We start from the raw sequence: 20,208 nt of genomic DNA, 5'->3' as shown, positions 1-20,208 counted from the left end.
GATATAAAGGCATGTCTCTTTATAATAAAGAAAACTTCTGGTAAATGAAACTGGAAATGCTTAATTTGTTGGTTTCTCACACTGCTGCTTACAAATTCTTTTTTTAAAAATTTATTTTCATCAGAAAACATTTGTTTCGCCTGAACTGACCTTGCTCATTTTATACAAGTATTTTGTTGCAATGATGACACTAAACTAGATCTCTCTGCATCGTTAGTGCTCAAATAACACAAAACAATCACATTTTAACAACTAAACAGAACGTCCCAGAACTTTAGCCTGGGAGGATGCAGAAAATTTGGATTTATTCAAAGAGATGCAAATAACTTGCTTCAGCCAGAAGAGGGTGCTCACTGATCACTTTGCCACCTTGACGCACTTGGAAGGGTTTAGTTTATTCTACTGCCTCAAAAATGACTAACCTACAAATAGCTACTGATATGTTATGTAAATGATTAAAGGGATATTAAATTAAATGTGATTCCTTAAAGAGGAAACAAACCTTGAACTGCATCCCATGTTTTTATAGAATAATTTTAAAGAACTTGAGAACATCAAACATTTTTTCATGCATCTTGAAGGCAATAAGTGCTTCTGTTCCCTAGAAAAAACATATTCCTACAGGCAAAGCAACATGCAGTTAAAAACTTTATTACTTTCTTAAATACAGGAAAACATTATTCAATATTTATAAATATTAAGTATACTTAATTTCCAGCTCAGTCATGAATAGATCATGTCACCATAGTCATATTTTCCAATCAAAATAAAAGGAAACACTAGGTATGAACAGAGTCTTTCAGGACTGTCCATTCTTCATGAAGTCTTCTGTTGCAAGATCTCCCTCACAAGAACTGGGTCAGCTCTCCCTTTGGTTTCCCTCTGAACCAGCCCCATCAGCTTGTTCAGAACCTTCCTGTTCCCGTTTCTGATAGCATCAACCTACCAGGGAGAAAAAAAGCCCAAAACGTCTCAGATGATGCACACAACTCTCTATCTGCAGTCTTGTGAGATTTAGCATTAGAAATCTAACCTCATCAGGATGTGAGTCCACCACCCTCTGGCAGATGCTGTGCAGCTGTGCAGCGTCGCTAACAAGCCCCAAATCCTGCTCCCTGATGATCTGTGGGGCCATCTTACCTGATGACCTCCACATCTCCTGGAACACCTTAGAGGATGGAGAAACCCGCAAGGTGGGAGGTGGAACTCAGAATACAAACGAGAACTAGTTGGGAAGTGTGTGCTCACTGATGGGGGATAATTGCATGTTTGGTGTAGTGGACTGACCTGCTTGGCAACTGAAGAGGAGATGTGTCCCGTTTCCTGCAGCTCCAGCAGCTCAGCCAAGGCAGCAGGAGAGACTGGGCTGAAATCAAATTAAGGGCTAATTTAATTACACTTTAATAGGTGGACTTGAATTAGTGATATAAATGGGAGGGGAGATGAAGAGAGACAACGTAGGAGTGTCAGACTGTAAGAAGAAAATAACAGGTAATCAGCATTTGTAATTTGACTGTAATGCTTTAGTCTTTCTTGGTCTGTTTGTTTTTATCCATTCAGCTTTCAGGTAAACAGAATCTAAATGCCTGACACTAACATTCAGTGTACGCAGAGGCCGGTTTGCTAAGTCTCTCAACCAGCCAGCTTAAGCTCTGTGGGAAACCTGTCATGTCCATCTTTATAAACACAATGTACGCTAAGCGATCCCCAACCGCAGTGCCTGTAAATGTGGGGATTCCTGCAGCTTCTTTAATAAAAAGTTGAATGAATTAGCGGCCTAAATTGGTTTAAGAATTAATTGACATTAACATATTTAGTGTGTGGATCTTTATTTATTAACTACATTTTCTGGGGAGTCCTGTTTTACAAACAAAAATACATTTACAATACAATAATAATACAATATTATTTTTTCTATAAGTTGTTTTAAATAAAGATATGCTCATTCTTCTGGGTGATTATATCTGTGTAGGGATAGCTGCTCCTGGTCCAGAGTCTGCACAATGTTCCTGGTTTTCTGTCACCAAACTGGACTCTTTCTGGTAATTACTTGTTCCTAAAAGTTTTTCTTTGGTCTGACAGACCTCAGCTTCACCTCTGATGTTCCTGTGATGTGTTATTTACTAAAGACAGACAGAATTAAGAAAACCTAAACATTTCTATCTCCTTTATAGACTCCTCATGCTTTGTGGGTGTTAATTAGTTTCCATGCTCAGCTTACGAAGCAGCTGGTTAGTGAAATCTGTGGATGCTGGACAGAGCTACAGGGGAACACCAGATCAAACGGATGAGATTTAGAAGACAAGCCTCATTATAATGGTTTCCAAAACTTTCTCATTTTAACATTAACATACTGTGAATCTAACAAGATATTTCTCAATTGTGAATCATCATTCTGTCACAATTCTGTCACATATGGGTCACTTAGTTCCCCTTTGCAGACAGCTGCAGGCCACCTTTTTGAGGGGTGAAACCTGGGATGTCTGAGCTGGACAAGTTCTTAATGACATGTCTCAAGTGTTATATCTGTAACTCCTCATTAAATTAATGTAATGTCACAGCTTGGAGCAGCAAAAGAATATCTGGACTGATCAGACGGCACAAAAGACGGAAATGTTTTAATGTTGCAAATTATTATAGAAACCAAAAAAGAAGATCCTGGCTGTTTAAGCTCTCTTAGCTTCACGCCCTCCAGAAATATGTCTGATAACTCTGTTTTGTTCCTTTCTGCAGTTTTCACAGTCCTGTCAGCCGCCCTTTGTTTTTCTTTAACTTTCTTCCTTTCAACCAAAGCAAATACAGCAATGTGCATAAATAAACACCATAAACTCTGTGGTACACACACACACACACACACACACACACACACACACACACACACACACACACACACACACACACACACACACACACACACACACACACACACACACACACACACACACACACACACACACACAAATGCTTCATAGCAGTCTGGGAATGGTAGATAAAAACATGCTCAGAGCATCTACGCTGACGTTGGTGCATTATTTAAATTTCATGTGCTGTTTAATCACTGAATGCTTTTACTTCTATAAAAAATCATTACGCTTTATTTATTTATTTATTTATTTCTCTAAAGGCTTTTTGACAGACAGAAGGTAAAATAGTCTCTCTCCTTGTCAGATGGGGAGAGTCTGGGATATCAAGTGATCCCATTTATTTCTATGCAAAATGAAAAGAAATTTGCCTTCCTCAATCACAATTTTTGACATGTAAAATCAAATGAAATGATATGAGGAGTATGGGCAGTCTGAGAAAGGGATGAAACTGACCTCTTACTCTGGAGATATTGTTCAATCATAACCGCAGAGTGAAGTAACAGCAGATAAGAAGAATGATGGCTGGTGGTGCAGGATAATGACAGGACAATGTTTGATAGAAAGCTGTTTGTTTGTGGATGCTCTGCACTGCATTTCAAAGCTGATCTCCTGTGGTTATTTACAACCCAACCCACATACTAATAGATTCTGTCAAGCAGATTTTGGCCAGACTGCAGCTTGGCTTTACTGAGATGAAAATGTCTGCAATATTCACTGCCAGGCCAAAATGTCTCTGCTCCTCCCCTCCCTTTATAAACTTTTATCAACCACTGTTTCACTGAGACCTAATGTTCATGCACTTATTTATTTTTATGGGACTGCATGGTCTGATTGCTGGCAAAAGCTCATATTCTGTGAAGTGATGAGTCGGAAACTATCGTCTGAACCTGCCTAAGAACAGGCTGCTGTAAGGACTGGTGGTCTCTCTTCTCCATTATCTTGTATGTAGCAACCTGATGAGCTTTTATTTGTACGTTCAGGTTGCCATACCATACTGACATCTCTCAATTCACGCCTCTAATACTGTCTGACAAGAAAGAGAAACATGATTTTTTTTATTGTGAAAAACAGCTTGACTGCTCTGCCTATGTGGATACTGAGGTACTTGTATGAGCTGACCTGGACCTGACTGGTGTTTGTGTGCTGTATGACCACAAGACTGTGATCTCCCACTAATCTGGGATCAGACCAGAAATAAACAGTACCAAAAGCAGTACTTGTACAACAGTTACCATGGTACAGTGCTTTTACACACGATCAAACAATAAACCGATAAAAAAAAGCTAATAAAAACACTAAAACGCTTAAAATTAAACCTCAAATCACAGTGTTTTAACCCCAGATCAGCAGCAGGGGCAGGGCCACTGTAGGTTCAGTCTTTTGTCATGGGAAGAAAATCAAGTCTCACTTATTTATAGAGTACTTATAAAAAAAAAAAAACAAGAAAGAAAGAAAATACATAAGCTTGGAGTGAAGTTCTGAAAAAAGACAATGAGGAGGCCATGTGTGTCCTTATCTCTCTTTTTTTCCCCTATAGCCTGATCTTAACAGGTGAATGAACAATTCTCTGTGAACCAGGCAGTCACAACCCGTGTGACCTATGACTATTATCAATGCATCATGAAATGAGTTCATGCACTTCTTACCTCTGGCTCACACTCATGTCTTGTTGCTTGAGGTGACCCAACAAGTCATTTGTCACCCAACCAATCACTTTCCGGGGCTCCCTTTTGGTCGCCTTCATCACTGACTCAAAATATTCCATCAGTCCATCTTCATTCTGCAGGTGGAAATGCTTAATTATTACATATAATATGTATAACATAGTTATTACATAGTTATAACATATCTGTGCCCAAACTGGGTTTACATCAGCTGCAGCAGTTTTCATTAAAACTTTACTCAGACTTGAAAATTTAATACTGCAACCACCTTCTCTGGTTGTGTTCAGCCTCAGAAACTCACCACCAGAGTGAAACTGTGCTCTGGCAGGATGCTGTACGCCTGCACCAGCCTGTCTCTTTTGACACTGGGTAACTCTGGCAGCCCCTCCTTTATCTTTTGTACAACCACGACCTGGCATGCGTCAATGCCAGTGGGCAGTGATGCGTTATCCTCATACACAATCAGAGGGGGCAGGTTGGGTTCTGGCATAAACCTGGAAAACGAAGGAGGGGGGGAAATGCTTAATCAGCATTCCAAATAAGCTCAGAGAAAAGGAAGCTGGCTTTTGTGGAAATACTAATAGTGCTCTAGACACCACACTTGACACATTTCAGTTGCTTTCCTAAGCATTTGACCCAATCACCCATAAAGCTGCCTGTCCATCATTCCCCCACCTAAACTGAAACACACATACACACACATAAACACACACATATTTAGCACACCATGAGTGTTTATTTCTGTCCATGTTGCAGCTCAGCTACTCCCCATTCCCCAAATTAGACAGGGTCAAATTCTGATGTCATAGATGCACATCCAGATAAACAAAGCATCTAGGAAATAAAACTGCACTCTCACCTGTAGTCCTGAAGACCCTCTTTGTCCCTCATAGGAACAGTCTCCCTAGAAGACAAGTTGGAAATGAAATAAATCAACATCATACCATATGTGTGACTTGTCAAGCTAATATTATTTAAAAACTTAAGTTTTACATGGATTGCACTTCAAGTAAATGCTTCTTTAAGTCATTCTGAGGTTAAGCAGGCACTTGCTCCAACTGTTTCAAGGCACCCCCCCCTCTAATATCCTACCCACTTCTGATTGGCAGGCTTTTCAGCAGACCTTTGCTTATGAGCACTCCTAAATTTTCTTGGTGTGGAAGTTCTGAGAGAAAACAAGACCAAAGAGCTGACAAGAAATCACAGAGACTGTCTGATGATGATATTGGTAGAAAATAACGGTTGGGCTATGTGTGGCCACACGTTCTCTGATCTAAAAGATCAAACAACATAAAGAAGTACTTTTTTAATGTCTGCATTTTATTTTTTGGTTTTAAACCAACATGTTTTGATGGAATTATCTTTAAATAGCACACCATCGCTTCTCGCATTTTAAGCTTTTTGAATTTCTTTTCAAGTCATTGAAATGACACACCAAATGGTTTGTCATACCGTGTAAGTACAAGGATCCCTTTTTACATGAAATCCAAAACAACAGAGGATGCTTTGTGATAACGTGCCACAATTTCATGTAACCATGTTGTTAAAACTGATCTTAACTGCAGGATATCTTAATAATTCATTCCAAGATTAAAAATAAAACAAATAAAACAAGTGCATCATGGAAAAGAACAGCCTGATCATACAGAGATTTGTTAGTATGCAGAAAACTGACTGCATCGCTCTGACTTGTATTATTAAGAGGCAGCCATGTTTTTGGCATAACCTCCCCGTGCAGTTCTAGCCGATGGCCATAGTCTTTTTCTAACAGCTGTATCATGCTCATTATCTGCTCATTATGTGTCATGTTGACTTGATTTTTGCAGCAAGAGGATAAAACAGAAACTTCAAGGACCATACACCTTTGTAATCCTTCTGCCTTCAGGAGACAGATATCAGAGCCTGGAGTGCAGAACATCAAGTTTTCCTTGCAGGTCATAAACCTTTCTGTATGTGTGCTTATTTGTATATATGTGTGTTAATATGTGTGTGTATTCCTGTATGTATGTTTGTGTGTATGCATGCCTTTTTATTTATTCATCCAATACATAGTAAATTATACCTTTTATCTTATTCTTAATGATATTTTATCGTGAAATTTTTTAACGAAGTTCATGTTTTTATGTAGTTTATTTTATGTTAACGATGTGCCAGGAATTTTGTTCTGTATAGTAGATAGTTACTAAGTAATATTGTACAGGTAGTATACTGATTAGCACATATATATGACATATATATGACTATAATGACAAAAAAGGGCTATGATTGGTCAAAATAAAAATCAATTAACCTTACCGTATTTATAGTTCAAATAAAACAGAAAATCTTTCCAAGGTGAGGAATTAAATAAAACATTTTGAAGTACCTATTAATTCTGATAATCTTATGAATAGGCAAATAATGAGTATATCTATAATCTAATTAGAGCATCATGTAGAAAAGGATGTGAACATATGTGTGTGTGGAGGGGGGATCCCTCTCAGTCAGTGTGCTTGTTTTCAAACCAGTGTTGTCAGATCTGTGGCCACTTCCACAGAACTGAGAAGAAAGAGCCAATCATACACACTGTTTAGTCTGCTTTGCCATGAACCTCGGACATTGGGAGGCCTCATGGGAAGGAGCCAGAGCCCCAAAAGATGATCAAGGCCTCAGCTGTGAGCGAGCAGGCTCATTCTGTGATCCCATAAGCCTCGAGATGCACATAGCTCAGACATAACACAGGCCGACGGGAGCATCCAAATGGCTCTATTCATCACCATTACCATGATGGTTCGTCCTCAGCAAAGCTCAGAACTAATGAACCAGGCACAGATCCCAGTCAGAGGGTGTCGTAGTGGCTAAATCTTGGCATCACAGAGCTGCTTTTTCATCCACTTACCCTGATTTGGAGTCATAGGCTCTGGTCTCGTTTTGCACCGTTCCCCCTCTCTGCACAATATCAATCTGTCTCTGGATCTCAAAGTCTGGTGAACACAAGAGAGACCGTGAACACAAATTCGGACCACATTTGCAATTTGCGGGCAAATGCCAAACACCTGCTGTTGCATGCTTGTAAGCCTCTCATCTCAGACCGCTGCCACATTATATGCCTGTTAAACAGGGTTTTTCTTCATTACTTTCAAATACCACTCCAGTCGCTGAATTAATGTGATACAACTTTATTGATAAATAATTCAAGCTGAGCAACACTTTATGTCAAACCACACTTAAAAAACCTGCCTGTGAGATTCTGTGATGTTCTTGCTGTTGCTTTTTTAGTTTTCGGTAAAGTTCAGTCAACAGTCACTGTAGTTATAGCTGACACCTAATCTATGTTTTTTATTTATTTATCTAGCTATTTATTTACTGAGCTGCAGAGAGAAATGGCTGTCAAGTCTGTAACTTATGCGTCACAGGTTACAGTCATCGGCTGAGCGCCCCCCTCTTAAAATCTCCTTATAGGTCTTATTTTTCACTACTCTCATGAATTTTTTTTGCTGCTCTTTAGATGTTACATGCATGAAATAGATGAAAAGAAAAACAAAAACAAATAAATTCCTTTTAAATTATGGTGGAGCAGACATATACAGAAAAAAATCATTGTTAAATTCAAATAAAAACATTTTGTAGTCTTGGCTTGACTTATTTATTTAAACCAATGACAAGAAAAACATGACAATTCCCAACTTTCAGAGGTCCTGGATTAAAATATTTTATATTGTTTACATCTAATCATTAATATTTTTCCAGCATTTAAATTAAGGTTACCGGCTGAGACTTTACGTATGTTGTATTGACATGTACGGTGGTTGCAGACTTTTCATAGAACTCTTCATTAAAAAGAAAATAAGGCAAGTTTGTAAAAAAAAAAAAAAAAAAAAAAAAAAAAAAAAATCCTCAATGTAAGCAGGATTTTGATAGGACTTGCAACTTTGGAAAAAGTCAGGAATGGAATGAAAACCACTTAAATCATCTGTAAAGCAAAAATGATACAACCCCAACTAATCAAATGGTGAAATTGAGAAATTTGATTATTTTACTAAAAATATGTGTTCACTTTGAAATTGTCGCAAACAACACACTTCAACATAGTCTTGTATTTTACTTTTCGTAATCCTGGTTTTCTGTCGTCTTTCTGAAATATGAAATTTAATTATTCTGTAGCAGTGGTCCCTTCAGAGATGTGCAAGCTCATCATACCATATGTGCTAATGTACATCACCCCATAGTACCATGGATGCTGGCTTTTGAACTGTGCTGTTAAAAAGCCACATAGGTCCTCATTTTCAATGCAGGATGTTATTATTATATGAAACCACAATATGTTTCTATTCCCTCTACATCTATTTTACATGCCTTTATTTATAGTTACTTCTTTGTTGTATTTTTTTCCTTTCTTTAACTTGTGTTTATGGATGAAGTAGTGAATAGTGATAGTGTTTCAGAGGTTTATAGAACTGTTCCTAAACCTTTGCATTGATTTGTGTCATTAAAGCTTTATACCCAGAATTCCCAAAATAATTATTTCATACTAGTTTTTAACCTTTCCCAAACTATATGGAGATTTTCCTTACATACATTACCAGTCAAAGGTTTGGACTCATTTTCATACTGGATTCAGCAGGAAAGTATCCCCAAACCTTTGACTGCTACTGCATTTATTTGAAATATTTTCAGAAAATTATGTATTAAAGACAACAAAATTCTTCTTTCTTGGGGAACGTTTATATTTAGAAGCATCATTTTTGTGTTGTTGAATAATTTTGGTGAAACACCTGAATGACTTGCCGCTCTGGGTTGCTCTTTTTAAACCCAGTTTTGTTAATGACCTGTAAAAACTATTGGTTTTCTGTTCCCATCGCATTTTTTCCAGTTTAACAGCCTTAGTAATTTGCAAGTCACCACTCCAGGTTTTATTTTTTCATGCAATGTTTGTACTTAAGTACTTAAGTTTAAATTTATTGACTAGTTTAACACACAAAGTAATTAAAAAAAGTGTGCGGCTCCATTTTAATGTCATCTCAATAGAAAGTAAAGGTTGTAATGTTTTAGCAATAATAATGCAAATAGTTATGTCTCTTTGTAATACAATAATAAATGTAACTTTTTTCTTTTGTTCTTACCGATAGCCCGGGCTAAATATCTGATGCTGTTGATGTTCTTCACTTCAGTCCTGATGCCCAGCGGCTCACCTGATCTGTGTACAGACACGTTGGCATCCACTCTTAATTGGCCCTCTAAGAATGTGCATGCAAGGGACAAAAAGAAAACAGCTTATGTGTAGGAGTGAAATGGGTTGGGGAAAAATTGAGAAAATGGGACATAGCAAAAGAGACTGGAGGTTTTTATACCAGACATGTTGCCTTGACAGGTACCCAGAGCTTGCAGGATGAGCTGAAGCTCTCTGACAGCTGCAGCCGCCTCTTCTCCACAGTTCATGTCTGGTTCCATCACCAGCTCCATTAGACCTACACCTGACGCACAGACACGTATATCTACAGGTTGTCTATGCCTCACTTTGAAAAACTTAAAGAGCACTTCCTTTGTTTTTTTGTTTTTTTTTATATTCAGTGTATTTAGTTTAGTTAAGCGAGGAAAGTTGATGTCAGTGTGAAAAGTTCAATAAAAAATGTTTGTCTTTTAAAACATTCCTAGTTTTCCTAATGCGAGGTAATCAGCTCCCAGCTCATTCACTAAAACTAACTAATTTATTTCTGACTACAAAGGACTGGCATGAAAATTTACTGAATTTACTGGTTTGTAAACAACAACCAGTCAGGCAGCGATACATCTCGTGTTTAAATCTAACTAGAAATGTTTTTTGTCATAAAGGTTGGCTTCCGCCCTCCAATTTGTCATAGTAACCCAACAGGTCACTCAGGCCATTGTGTGACCCAGAGATGTCTTGTTCTAACAATTTCTGGAAAACAATAAAAACATGTTTCTGTACAACATGGCAGCAAAACGCAGTAGAAGCATCAACTTAATATTGGTTTTTATGGCTTGTGCTGAAAAAACAAACGAACAAACAGAAATGAATCCCTGGGAAAACATGGCCATCTTACCTGCTCGGTTGAGGTCTATGAGCGTCTGGCTGCGGACATCATCGTGCAGACTCTTGCCACTGTCTTGTTCCAGCTGTATCTGTTTGATGGACACGTTTTTTCTGATCACCTGGCTCCTCTTCCCTCCTCTGACTAGGCTGTAAGTCAGCACGCCATCTACTGCGATTGGCCGACGTTGCTGAGTGATCTGGTATCCAGCCTGAAAGGAGAGAATGCAATGGGATAAAACTGTAGATAGCAAAGATGTCACAGAACTTCAATGCGTTTTGTTGGTGCTCTTCTTAACAGCCTCTCTGCCTGAAACCGAACCTTTATCAGCTAACTGGGGCGGCTGTAGCTCAGGAGGAAGTGTAGTTGTCTTTAAAGTTGGCAGATTGATTCCAGGCTCCTGACAATGTGCTGACATTTAACCCCAAGTTGCCTCCAGATGTGCCTATTGGGGTATGAGTGCATATGAGTGTGTGTGAATGTCCATTCAACAGTCCAAATGCTAGTTCAACCACCATTTTATCTGTCTGGAGGACAGAAAGACTTTCCTGTGCTTAATGTACCAAAAAATTCCATAAAAACTGAGATGCGGTGTAAATGTAAATACAACAGAATGCATTAACATTTCATCAACTCAGATTTGATCCACAGTAAAATATAAACAATATATCAGATGTTTAAACTGTGACATTTTATCATTTAGTACAAAATATTTCCCAATTTTCAGCTAAGTTCAATTCATCTGAATTCAATTACCCTTATTTATCCCAGACAGGCTGTTTACTTTTCCAGTCAGTCTATTAAAAGAAGATTAAAATAATAATAACATAATCATAAACAGGATTCAGACATTTAGAGTGAGTCATTGCAACAAGTCAGGCCACACAAGGACCATGTCAGTGACGCACAGGAAGTAATAAACAAACAAACAAACATATAAATGAACAAATTACAGTAGGAACTAGAATTTAACAGCCATCAAATCTTCTCCACATAATTTAAAATCCTGATGACCGAAAGAAGAGTCTGAGTATGTTTTTGTTCTCCTTGGTGGGGCAAGATAGCGCCACCCAGAGGGCACTGAGCAGAAATGCTCAGACTGAAAGTTTAAACTTGATCTAAATAAAGAGTCTAGTGCTGTTATCAGGGCTGCACGGTGACATAGTGGTTAGCAATGTGGCCTCACAGCAAGAAGGTTGCTGGTTCAATCCTTGGCTGGGGCAAGGTTTGGTCAGTGGCCTTTCTGTGTGGAGTTTGCATGTTCTCTCTGGGTACTCTGGCTTCCTCCCACCGTCCAAAGACATGCATGTTAGATTACTTGGTTACTCTAAATTGCCCATAGGAGTGAGCGTGGTTGTTTGTTTCTGTGTGGCCCTGCGATGGACTGGCGAGCTGTCCAGGTTGCCCAAAGCCACAACCCTGAAGTGGATTAAGCGGTTAGGAAAATGAATGAATGGTGATGTTATCATTGAGTAAAATCCCCTCTTACTTAAACTGTTTGTAAACATCTGGGAAGTGAGGACACCAGCTGGATTTTTAGGGAAGAACTATTGTCCCATTCTTGACTGATGCAGGACTGGTGTTGCTCAGCAGTCCTGGGCCTTTGTTGATACAGTTTTCATGTCATGATGCTCCAAATGTTTTCTGTTGTTGAAAGGTCTTGACTGCATGCAGGCCAGTTTAACACCTTGACTCTTCTCCTGTGAAGCCATGCTTTTCTCACAGATGCAGCAGTACGTGGTTTAGCGGTGCATTCCAGAAATTTACAAGGTCTTTCCTGAAAGCGACGTCTAGATTGGAGCAGATGCTGCACTAAAACCTCCAGATAGGCTTCAGCAATGATGTACCTCCACAGTTGTAAAAGCTATGGGCACAGGTGCAACCACATACCATCTGAGATGCAGGCTTTTTAACTGTATGCTGGTTTCCCAAATTTTTTTAAACATTTTCAGACCATTTTCAATGAGCTTCGGTCCAGACGAGACAGCAACATTTCTGAATTGTGTTCACATATGGCTGCTTCTTTGGATGATAGAGCTTCAACCTGCATTAGAGGATTTCACGGTGAACTGTTTTCAGTTTCACAGACAGGGGCTTCTGGAAATGTTCCTCAGCCCATGTAGTGATCCCCAGTAGAGACTGCCTTAAGACCCTGAGCATTCAGTTTTAAACTTTAGCCTTGTCACACGTGCACACAGATTCACCCTGATTCTTTGGACAGAATTTAACACAGATGGTGAGATATTCAGCCTTTTCACAGATAATTTTTTCCCACAATTTATGGATTTACAGTATCACATACTAACAACCCAACTTTACATCTGATCTGTTGCTAGTTAACCTAATCAGATGTCAACTGCTCTTACAGCTGTCTTTGGTTCATACCAGTTAACTTAACAGCCTTTTGTTGCCCTCAATCCAATTTTTTAATATGTTGATGCCATGAAAATCACAATAAAAAATTCCTATAAAATGACAAAACATCTCAGTTTCAGCATCTGCTATGTTGTTGATAGTCTCACAGGAATAAATGTGGGTTCATGAGATTTGCAAATTCATCGCATTCTGTTTTTAAGTTACATTTTTGCACAGCGTCTGAGATGTTTTGGAACTCGGGTTTCATTTCAGCATCTTTGGATGAACTTTTGCTTCAAGTCTCTTTCTACCATTACTTAAAGTAAAAGTATTTACTTACAATTTTAAACACTTAATTCAAAAGTGTGAGAAATTTCAGACAATATATCCTTTTTCAAGCAAAGATACATCAACTTATACAGTTGAGAAGTTACTCTGAAGTCTTGAGGAAAACCTCTCAGCTGCAGTGGTATAAAAGGTGAGACAAATGGCATCGACTGCTCTCCGCTGGGCTGGACTGGTGTTTAAATGTGGAGGAGGGGCTGCTATTTTACTCAATGCTACTCAAAAAAGCACAAAAATGAATATTTAATGTGCTCCTTTATTTCCAAAAGATCACACGGCCTTAAGTAATAATTTCCTATGTTGCTATGGCAACTGCATCACGAGAACTAAACATTAATCATACTTATGTGAAACAGAGCGAGGACGTGGGAGAAAAAAAATGGGAGGCTGCTGTTAGTCACCGGCTTTCTGTACAATGAGTCTGATGGACACAATCAATCACCCCCACACCTCCCCCTTTTAAAACAAAGGGTGGGGTGTCTTGATCTTTGAGTCTTTCTCTCCCTCCGTCTTCTTACGCATTTTGCTCCTGCTGTTGAGATGTTTGTTTATTGCAGCATGTTTGTTGTTAGTAATATTGTAGGGACCACATTAAGCTTTGCCACATATGCCCTGCCTTCAGACTGAGCCTTATTAAGAAGCTCCTCTGGCTTCTTTCTATCCAAATTTACAGATGCATGCCTGCTAAGAATCTGTAAACACAGTAGAGCTGGATGCAAACAGAAGGCAAAGCAATTTCTGCTTTTTGAGCCATCGAGTCATTTTCTGGCTCATTCTACAGTCACTAAACAAACAAAACTCTGTGGGTCGTCTGATGGCTTTCTCAGCTACCCCACAGAGGTCATAAAGACATTTAATTTCTCTCATTAAACACATGTCAAAGGCTTAAAAGCCCAGTGTTGCCTGTTTATTTTCAAACTTAATATCTCAAGGAAATTGTAATTATTCAGATTACTATGGAGCTGCTGAGGCATGTTATTAAAGGGCTGTTAAAATTTTATATATGTGGCTTGCAAACGATTTCCATTTAGAGAGGGAGCGCTTATTGGACAGCAGAATTAATCATTCAATGAGAAACTGGGGTGTTTTACAAAATGCAATCAGGGATCTTCGGATGAACATATCAATAATGTACAATGCACTGAACAAATGTCATTTTCAAAGACAGGCTGGTTTTATCTCTCAGTGCAGCTCCTGCTTTGGTTATTTGTACAAATGACTCTCAAACTTGAGGTCAAAAGAAAAATATCATATCATAATTAAATCCACTCTGAGTTTATCAAGCTGTTGTACGCAGCACAGACACAAAACTCTTTGAGCAGCTGATGAGACCAATAAAAGCTTAATCATTTTTAACCTAGCAACAGCAGGTGTTGTGTTCAGTGCTAACAGAAATGATTTAACAGAAACACACATCTCAGTGTGCATTAGCATGGGTGCTGGATCAAAAAGGTTTTAAGCAAAGCAGAGCAGCTTCAGGACCCTGTGCAGTGTGAACATGAATTTTAAACCTAAATTAAAGGTATGAGCCACCAGCAGGAGTTGTCCTGGAAATCCTATAAAAAACTATAATTTATTATCAACATCCCTGCTGTGTGTGCATGAACATCTGAGTAAATCCAAAGGAAATGTGGCAGACTTCTGTGAATACACAAGAATTATAGATGAACTCAACATTTCCTGGGCTTCTAGAAGAAATTTTACAGGAATTAAAAAAAAATCATGGACTTTCTGGGGAGCGTGATATAATTCTGAAAAATGTACTGCCAGTTTGTGAAAACCTATTTTTAAAAAAAACTGATCACAGAAAATCATCTGCAGCAGTTGTTCTCACACTAGAGGTCAGGACTCCCACAGTAAGATCAGTTCAATTGGTTGCCAGGTAATTTTAAGAAAATATATAGGCTACAATCATTAAGTAAATTTGTGATTTTTCCCAAGGCTGTCAAAATCTGTGAATTAATGCAAAGATAAAAGTTTTAACACATTAACACACAAATTATGTAAACATGCCACATAAATCTAAATCTGACATTATCGCAGCAGGAAAAGCTAAAGATAGGCATGTGAGTGCTTTGTCACAGCTAAGAACCACAAAAAAAAAACATTTTATCCTCCTTATTTGTAAAGATTCTAACAGTTTTCCACACTTACACTTACTAGTTGTGATCACATACAAAGTTAAACAGTCTGGGGACTGCTACTGAATAATTAAGCTAGATTTGCAAGTTTTTAATGCTGTCTTACTAGCTTGACTGTGTTAGATTAAGCAGGCCTTGGGCAAGACACTGAACCCCCGATGTGCCTATCTGGGTATATATGTACGTTGCTTTGGATAAAGGCATTTGCTAAATGACTGTAGAATAGAACAGGCACTTACCTGCCTACATATTTAAAATATCATTTGTATGTCCACCTGCCTACCCACCCATAAAGCTCACTGCATGCCCATTTCATATGCTACAATTAATCACTCGGTCGTTACGGAGGCGGGGTCACAAACACCATTGTGTGTTATCTCAGGAGTTGTGGGTCAAAAACTGATTTATTGTACCAAGAGCTGCAAAAGTGTCTTAGCTTGGCCACATTTGTTACAAAGAAATAAACTTAGATCAGAAACTAATGTAGGAAATATTTAGAAAGATCAAAAAGTTTATTCATTTGAATGCAAAGCAGTAATAAAAATGGAGAAAAAAAGGACAAACTTAAGCTCTTTTTTCCAAATGAGTTTTCTCATTTTGATCTGCGTCTTTGGGCAGTTTCACAAAACTATGTACAAAGATATTTGGTTCATAATTACTCTTCTCATTATCTTGCTAGGAGCTGCTCATAAAATTTTAGCAGGGCAAGACAGACCCCAAAAATTCAAAATGCTAAACGGTTCAACAACTTTCGTCAAAGAACTTTTCTATATTTTGGGTGTCTATGGAGGGCAAGTCACTGAAGAGCACCCATGACATTTAGGCTTCTTCTCAAAATGTCACTCATAACGGCACTAAAATTACCCAGGGGCTCTGTGGGTTGGGAAACCTTGCCATGCAAGCAATCCATTACAGAGAGTAAAGTGCACCTCACTTAGGCAAAACCGTTGAACAGAAACATCAGGAATACAAAGTATGCTTTCTTTTGGAGGAGTATCTCTGACAGGATAATAACAATTCCACTTAAAGAGCCTATTTTAGATATTTACATTCCGGCGTCATGCCAAAGTGTATCATCATGACACATTAGCATTTAAAGTAACGCAACAGTCTCCCAAGCAAAAAGGATGACAATTTACACGTGGTTTTATCTTAAGCCAAGGGGGCAAAGTTTTTTGCCCGTGTCTAACTTAATTCTTATGAAAACAGTATTGAAAACATGATCAAGTTAAAGCAAAGCTGAAAAGAAATGTTGCAGATTTGGAGTTTGAAGAAAAACTATTGAAACGTAGATGAGAGCAGGTGGGTCTTTAACCTGGATTTAAATAAACTGAGTGTTTCAGCTGATCTGAGGCTTTCTGGGAGTTTGTTCCAGACAAATGTTGAAGCATCATAACTGAATGCAGCTTCTCCATGTCTGGTTCTGACTCTGGGAGCTGATGGAGAACAGAATCCAGACGGCCTGAAGGATCTGGTAGGTTCATTCTTGGTTATCAGACTACTGATGTACTTTGGTTCTAAACCTTTTAGAGCTTTATAGACCAGTAACAGAACTTTAAAGTCTATCCTCTGACAGACAGACAGGCAGTATAAAAACCTCAGAGCTGGGCTGATGGGGTCCACGTTCTTGGTCTTAGTGAACTCATGCAGATTCCCTTAATGAAGCCCTGCAGGGACAATTAGTGTTGTTTTAGTTTAACAGAAGAAATGTCAGTCTAAAACCTAACTAGAAGACATGACAGCAGTTATTTTTTGTTAAAATGGATTTTTAAATGAACTTCCTTAAAATGAGAAGATTGTCTGGTTTGCTCATTTTAGCAGAGTCCTGGTTACATCTGTTTTCAGCAGTTCTTGGAAAACACCCCAAATTAAAGACTAATTCAAACATTGTAACAGATCTGGCTGTACCATAATATGATAGACAAGTGGTATTTTGCATCCCTGGTGACTTTAAGAATTAAAGTCACCGCCTTTTTTTTTTTTTTTTTTTTTTTTTAAATCTTTACTCTCATCTATAAAAAGGTGTTTGTGTATAAATACACAGAATCTCTAGTCAAGGAAAAAGATTTTAACACCAAAAGTTTCCTTGTTTTCAGATTTTAGTCTATATGTTGTTCATGTTTTATTGCCTTCACATTAGATTGGCTTTGGTTGCAAGCAAGTAGTTAGATTGTGTACAGAACAAACAGGTGACGCACACGGTACAGCAGATTAACTGGACAACAGTTAATTACCTTTCTCATTAGTGTGCATTTATATGTAGTTTTGGCTGACTACACTGGATTCCACTGCCACCAATGGATAAGTCATCAGGCATCGCTGACAGGTTCAGATTAGCTGAATTAATCTTTTTTCTTATGTTCAGGGATTTACTTTCCAATTCTAACCACTCCCCGAGGCATTTGTGAACTGTTTTGCACGCTCACCCTTTCCTGTCTTGCGGTCTAAAAATCCTGTTTTGCGTCAGTCATCATCCTTTCCAGCCTCAACTGATATACCGGTATGTATGAAGGTTCAAATCTCTGAAAATCCAAATAATGTAAATAATAAATCAACTTAAAAAACTTTTTTTGTTGTTTTGAAGCAGGCTAATCTAATTAATTAAAACTAAATTCTGCTTTACTAACTTGGTCTGCTTTGGAAAACTGGGAATTATGGGCACCGGCCAAAATGTGCATCTAATCTTGTCATTATAATTCAAAATGTCAATTTGACATCCATACTGACACAAAAGACAATAGGGTATAAACAGGCTGTGGTGTAACTGGTGATTAACTCACTGACTGCCAAAGACATCTCCTGTGCTTTGGTGGTTTCTGTATACGGAAAGCCGATTTGGCCAGGCGCGCATCGAAAAATGCGCTCCAAAATGTGCCACATGAGCGTACACTCAACATGTTGTGAATGCGCTCTGAGTGTCAGACACACACACACACACACACACACACACACACACACACACACACACACACACACACACACACACACACACACACACACACAAAACTAAACCATGAAAAATAGACAAATCACAGATCTCTTTACATTTTTTCTAATTTTCTTTAACAAAGACGCACAATTATAAGTACTGACACAGAGAATAAAATGACTTGATGACCATATAAAAATAGATTGATTGAAATAAGCTGGTAAGTGAAAAGTACTGATGGCTCCACATGTTTTTTTTGTTCTGGGCAAATATAACTTCTGCTGCTTCAGCAAAGCTTGTGCTCTACTTAAACTGATGCTCATGACCAGGAAAGTTCCCTGAAAGTGTAGTGAAGCTCAGGAATGATGAGAACAGCTCCCAGGCAGTAAAAAGCAGGGATACTTTAAAAAGTGACTACAGAAAGTTCCTTACAACAACAAAACCTTGTACTATGACTCCCCTATACTGTATACTGAACATAACAAAATCAAAAGAAATTGCTCTTAAAATAATGGTGGCGAACAGAAAGAGAGACACTTACAGGTAGATCAGCGTAGAAGTAGTGTTTTCTGTCAAAAAGAGACTTCTCATTAATGGTACAATTGAGAGCCAGACCTGTCATAACAGCTGCCTCAACGCATCGTTTGTTCAGGACCTGAGGACACATAACAAGATTACATGATCATCTAACAAGAGGAAAATTCAAGTGGAAAAGAAGAATAAAAAAATACACTTACAGGTAATGTACCAGGTAAAGATGCATCAAAGAATGAAACCAAGGAGTTGGGAGGAGCTGAGAAGCGAACCAAAGAGCCAGAGAACAGCTTGCTATTGGAGTTAATCTGGGCATGAATTTCCAAGCCAACCACCCCCACCAATTGCTGCGGAGCACTGAGGTACGAGACAGACAGACAGACAGACAGAAATATCAATTTAATAATATCAATAACCACATGAGAGGAAAAAAACCCAAAACAAAATCATTTGAAAAACTAACTGGTTAACATGACAAACAAACATAATGTGTTTCTACCTGGATGATGAACATCCATTGTGACAAGATATTTTTTAATTCCCTAAAACATTTCACTACCTAGGACAATTTTTAAAAAATGAAATAAAATAAATAAAAATAAAATATATTGATAATAAAAACAACATAATAACAACAACAATAATAATAATAGAATAAAATTAAATTTAAAAAAAAATTGTAGTTCTAAGTAAAATAGACGAAAAATGTTTTGTGACTTCATAATGGAAAGCAAAAAAGATTTAGTGGTACTTTTTGCTGTAAAAATGGGATTTAAAATATCAAATTAAGCTTATGTTTAAAAGAAAAAAGAGGGTAAAAAAGAAATACGTATGCTTTCATTACATAATTATGTAATAACGTGGAATAAAGTAACTGTTCTTAGACAAGCTGGGGACTCAGGGGGAACCTCAACATTTGTAAAACAGCACAGCATAGCAGTAAAATGCCTCAGAATAACAGAACAATGCAAGGATAAACATGGTTTGTTCACATTTTAGATTTGTGAGTTCTTAAATAGAAATGTTGATGTGAAGTCATCTTCTCTCTTATCAAGCTGCAATGCATTAAGGGAAAACACAACAATGTTACGTGTTTATTTACACAGCAAAGTTATTTCTTAAGATAGCAACAGTAAGGTTAACAAGTCAGGTTAAACTAAATTCAAATATCTTACTCTGTGGAAATTTCTTACCTCTTTAACTTTTGCTTTTGTTGATTGTAACATTTTGAGCTGGAAGTACTGAGTCGTCGGAGTAAACACAAGGTCCTAACATATAATATTGGTATTTGTTTTATATTTTTAAGCAGCTCACTTGCTGCCACACAGGTGACAGCCATGTTTG

General features: G+C 38.0%; 1 protein-coding gene across 1 annotated transcript; it reads right to left on the bottom strand.

Annotated features, from left to right (window-relative positions):
- Positions 1-719: 719 nt before the first annotated feature.
- On the bottom strand, positions 720-20,203 carry gatb (glutamyl-tRNA(Gln) amidotransferase, subunit B; the record flags this gene model as incomplete). Its single annotated transcript, XM_079238161.1, has 13 exons — positions 720-942; positions 1,034-1,168; positions 1,288-1,366; positions 4,511-4,644; positions 4,830-5,022; positions 5,388-5,432; positions 7,407-7,491; positions 9,631-9,744; positions 9,859-9,981; positions 10,573-10,771; positions 18,872-18,985; positions 19,068-19,221; positions 20,058-20,203. The coding sequence occupies 13 exons, from the start codon at positions 20,201-20,203 to the stop codon at positions 817-819; spliced, it is 1,647 nt and encodes a 548-aa protein (XP_079094287.1). The 3' UTR covers positions 720-816.
- Positions 20,204-20,208: the final 5 nt, after the last annotated feature.

The sequence above is a fragment of the Telmatherina bonti genome (genome assembly GCF_933228915.1).
Source record: "Telmatherina bonti genome assembly, chromosome: 3".
Taxonomy (NCBI): domain Eukaryota; kingdom Metazoa; phylum Chordata; class Actinopteri; order Atheriniformes; family Telmatherinidae; genus Telmatherina; species Telmatherina bonti.
This window is presented reverse-complemented; position numbering and strand designations above follow the sequence as displayed.